The sequence below is a fragment of the Trypanosoma theileri genome (assembly GCF_002087225.1).
Source record: "Trypanosoma theileri isolate Edinburgh chromosome Unknown TM35_Tth_87_V1, whole genome shotgun sequence".
Classification (NCBI taxonomy): Eukaryota; Euglenozoa; class Kinetoplastea; order Trypanosomatida; family Trypanosomatidae; genus Trypanosoma; species Trypanosoma theileri.
Window position 1 is genome coordinate 342 of NW_021639929.1, and position 2,525 is coordinate 2,866.

General features: G+C 38.1%; 1 protein-coding gene across 1 annotated transcript; it reads left to right on the forward strand.

Annotated features, from left to right (window-relative positions):
• Positions 1-193: 193 nt before the first annotated feature.
• Positions 194-1,945, forward strand: TM35_000871000 (putative leucine-rich repeat protein; the record flags this gene model as incomplete). Its single annotated transcript, XM_029031447.1, has 1 exon — positions 194-1,945. One exon carries the CDS (start codon positions 194-196, stop codon positions 1,943-1,945), a length of 1,752 nt encoding a protein of 583 aa, XP_028877251.1.
• Positions 1,946-2,525: the final 580 nt, after the last annotated feature.

The window sequence follows — 2,525 nt, forward strand, 5'->3', positions numbered from 1 at the left end:
TTTCAAGAATCAGACAAATCAAAACAATAAGACAGTGTTTCTTTTCTTTTTTAAACAAACCAACAAACCAACACAAAACCATAGTGTGAACTCACTATTCACATAAGTATTCTTATTCCCAGTCCAAGTTCTTTTTTTTTTTTTTTTCTCTCTCTCTCTCTCTGTTTATCCATTATTGATTCCGATTACTCACATGTGTCCAATGAACCCCATTCTCCTTCATTCAGTGACGATGTATTTACAACAGCGTATTCCACTCGCTTTTCTCTGTGCCTCTCCAGAGACGCGTTTCGCAGCGGAACAACGACTTCTCTTCACGGAACTAAACAGTGAAAATATGGACATTGAGAACTCTGGTGTAGTCGTTGGGGATGCAGTTGTTTACATAGTAAATACAGCACAGAGACTACATCGATATATTAAACTACGACACTACACAACAAGAGAAGAAAAAACACTTCAATGTATGGCTTGGTGGTTAAGCCGACCAATTGGGGAAGAAGAACAACTTTTACCTCTCTCTGTATTAATTGAATGCCCAGTTCAGAAAGGTAAAAATGCATTAAATGTACTTTTTTCTCTCCCTGGTCTTGTTGAGGTACATTTCTCACAATGTGATAATATGACGAATAGTAATGCTCTTATTAGTCTACCGTCACCTCGACTTCCTGATCTCTCAAGTAATGCAGTGATTGAAAATGGATACTTGCAGTTTTCTCATTATCATGCACTCTGCGATCTTAGTCTGGCACAATGTCGTGGCTTTACACGTCTCTGTGGACTTCCCACCGCCTCATCTCTTCACACAATTGATCTCTCCTTTACAAGTGTGAATGATGATGGTATATTACTATTGGCGGAATCAAAGAGTTTGCGGAATGTGCGGTTGATGGGATGTGTGGAAATTACGAATGTAAATGCCATGGCCCGTATGATTACATTAGAACGATTGGACCTCACATCCTGTGGGGAACTCACAAATGATGGTATTGCCGGACTTGGGAAGAGTAACAGTTTACGAGAAGTAATTCTTCGCTATTGCAAAGGTATCACAGATGTTAACAGCGTAACGGAAGCTCCGTCTCTATTACATCTCTGTGTGGCTCGTAGTAGTTTAACACAGAGTGGAATAGCCTCTATTGGTAGTAATAATAACAACAATAATGGGATGAGTTTACAACATCTTGACTTGACTGGCTGCCGGGGAGTAAAATCTGTGGGTCATTTAGCCTGTGCAGTTTCACTATGTTCATTAGATGTATCATGGGCAAATGTAAAGCGTGATGCTCTTTTGGGTTTAATAGACTCACAATGTTTAGAAGTACTGCGAATAGCAGGAAATCCATTACGTAGTATTTCCCCATTACGCCATATGCAGTTATTGTTGGATGTGGATATCAGCGATACGAATATAGGCGATGATGATATTATTGTACTCGCTACAATGAAAGCATTGCGGCATGTTACTATACGGCATTGTCGACATGTTACTTCCATCAACGCTCTTGCAGTACTTCCTGCACTTGAGAGTATAGATGTAACATCATCTGCGATAGTGAATGCTGGTATTACTGCGTTAAATACAGCATTCTCTCTTACGGAACTACATCTTTCCCACTGCAAAGGTATCTCTATTGTGAGTACACTGGCAGAGTGTGAAAGACTAAAGATACTTCACTTGGATGGTACACAAGTAACAGATGAGAACATCACACACCTTGCAGGCAGCAGAAGTCTAACAGAGATTGATTTCAGTCATTGTTCACAGTTAAGTAATATCAACACATTGGCCACTATCTCTACACTGCGGATGGTGGATGTATCGTTTACAGGCGTCACAAGTGATGGCTGCAGTGCACTACTGAGGAATTCTACCATTCATATACGTGGTGTGTTGGGATTGTATGCTGAAGGAACACCTGCAAACAAAAAAAGCACAGAATAACATAATTATGTCTACAATTTTTCTTGTTTATTATTATATACTTGGAATTCAATATCTATACCCAATTGTACCTCCCTTTGATTTGTAATGCTCTACAAAAGCAGTATTAATTATAAGTAAATGTAATATTTATTTCAAATGCTCTCATCAACAGTATTGTAACCACATATTGATATGAGAGTATTGTGTAAAGGTGTACAGTTACTATGTGTCTTGAATATCTGATTTTATCCTTAATTTCTTACTTTATTCATATTAACAATTATGAATATTATGTGACACTATTTCTCTTATTGTGATTTACTTTGGTGTTCTCTTGTAAAGGAATTGAATCGAAAATATAATCTGACAAATTTTAAAGAACTCATTATATTTCTAAGAGTTATGTCATTTTAATGCTTTTATTATTCCTTTCCTTTCTACAATGATAATATCGCTTTAAAGAACACAGCTACACAATCACTATGCGCACAACTCTTTTATTAACCTTGCTACTGATACTCTCCTGCATCTGTACATGTGCAGCAGCAGAGAGGATGCCACTACCGGTGCCACGTGTGGGTGGATACGCTACAGAGGC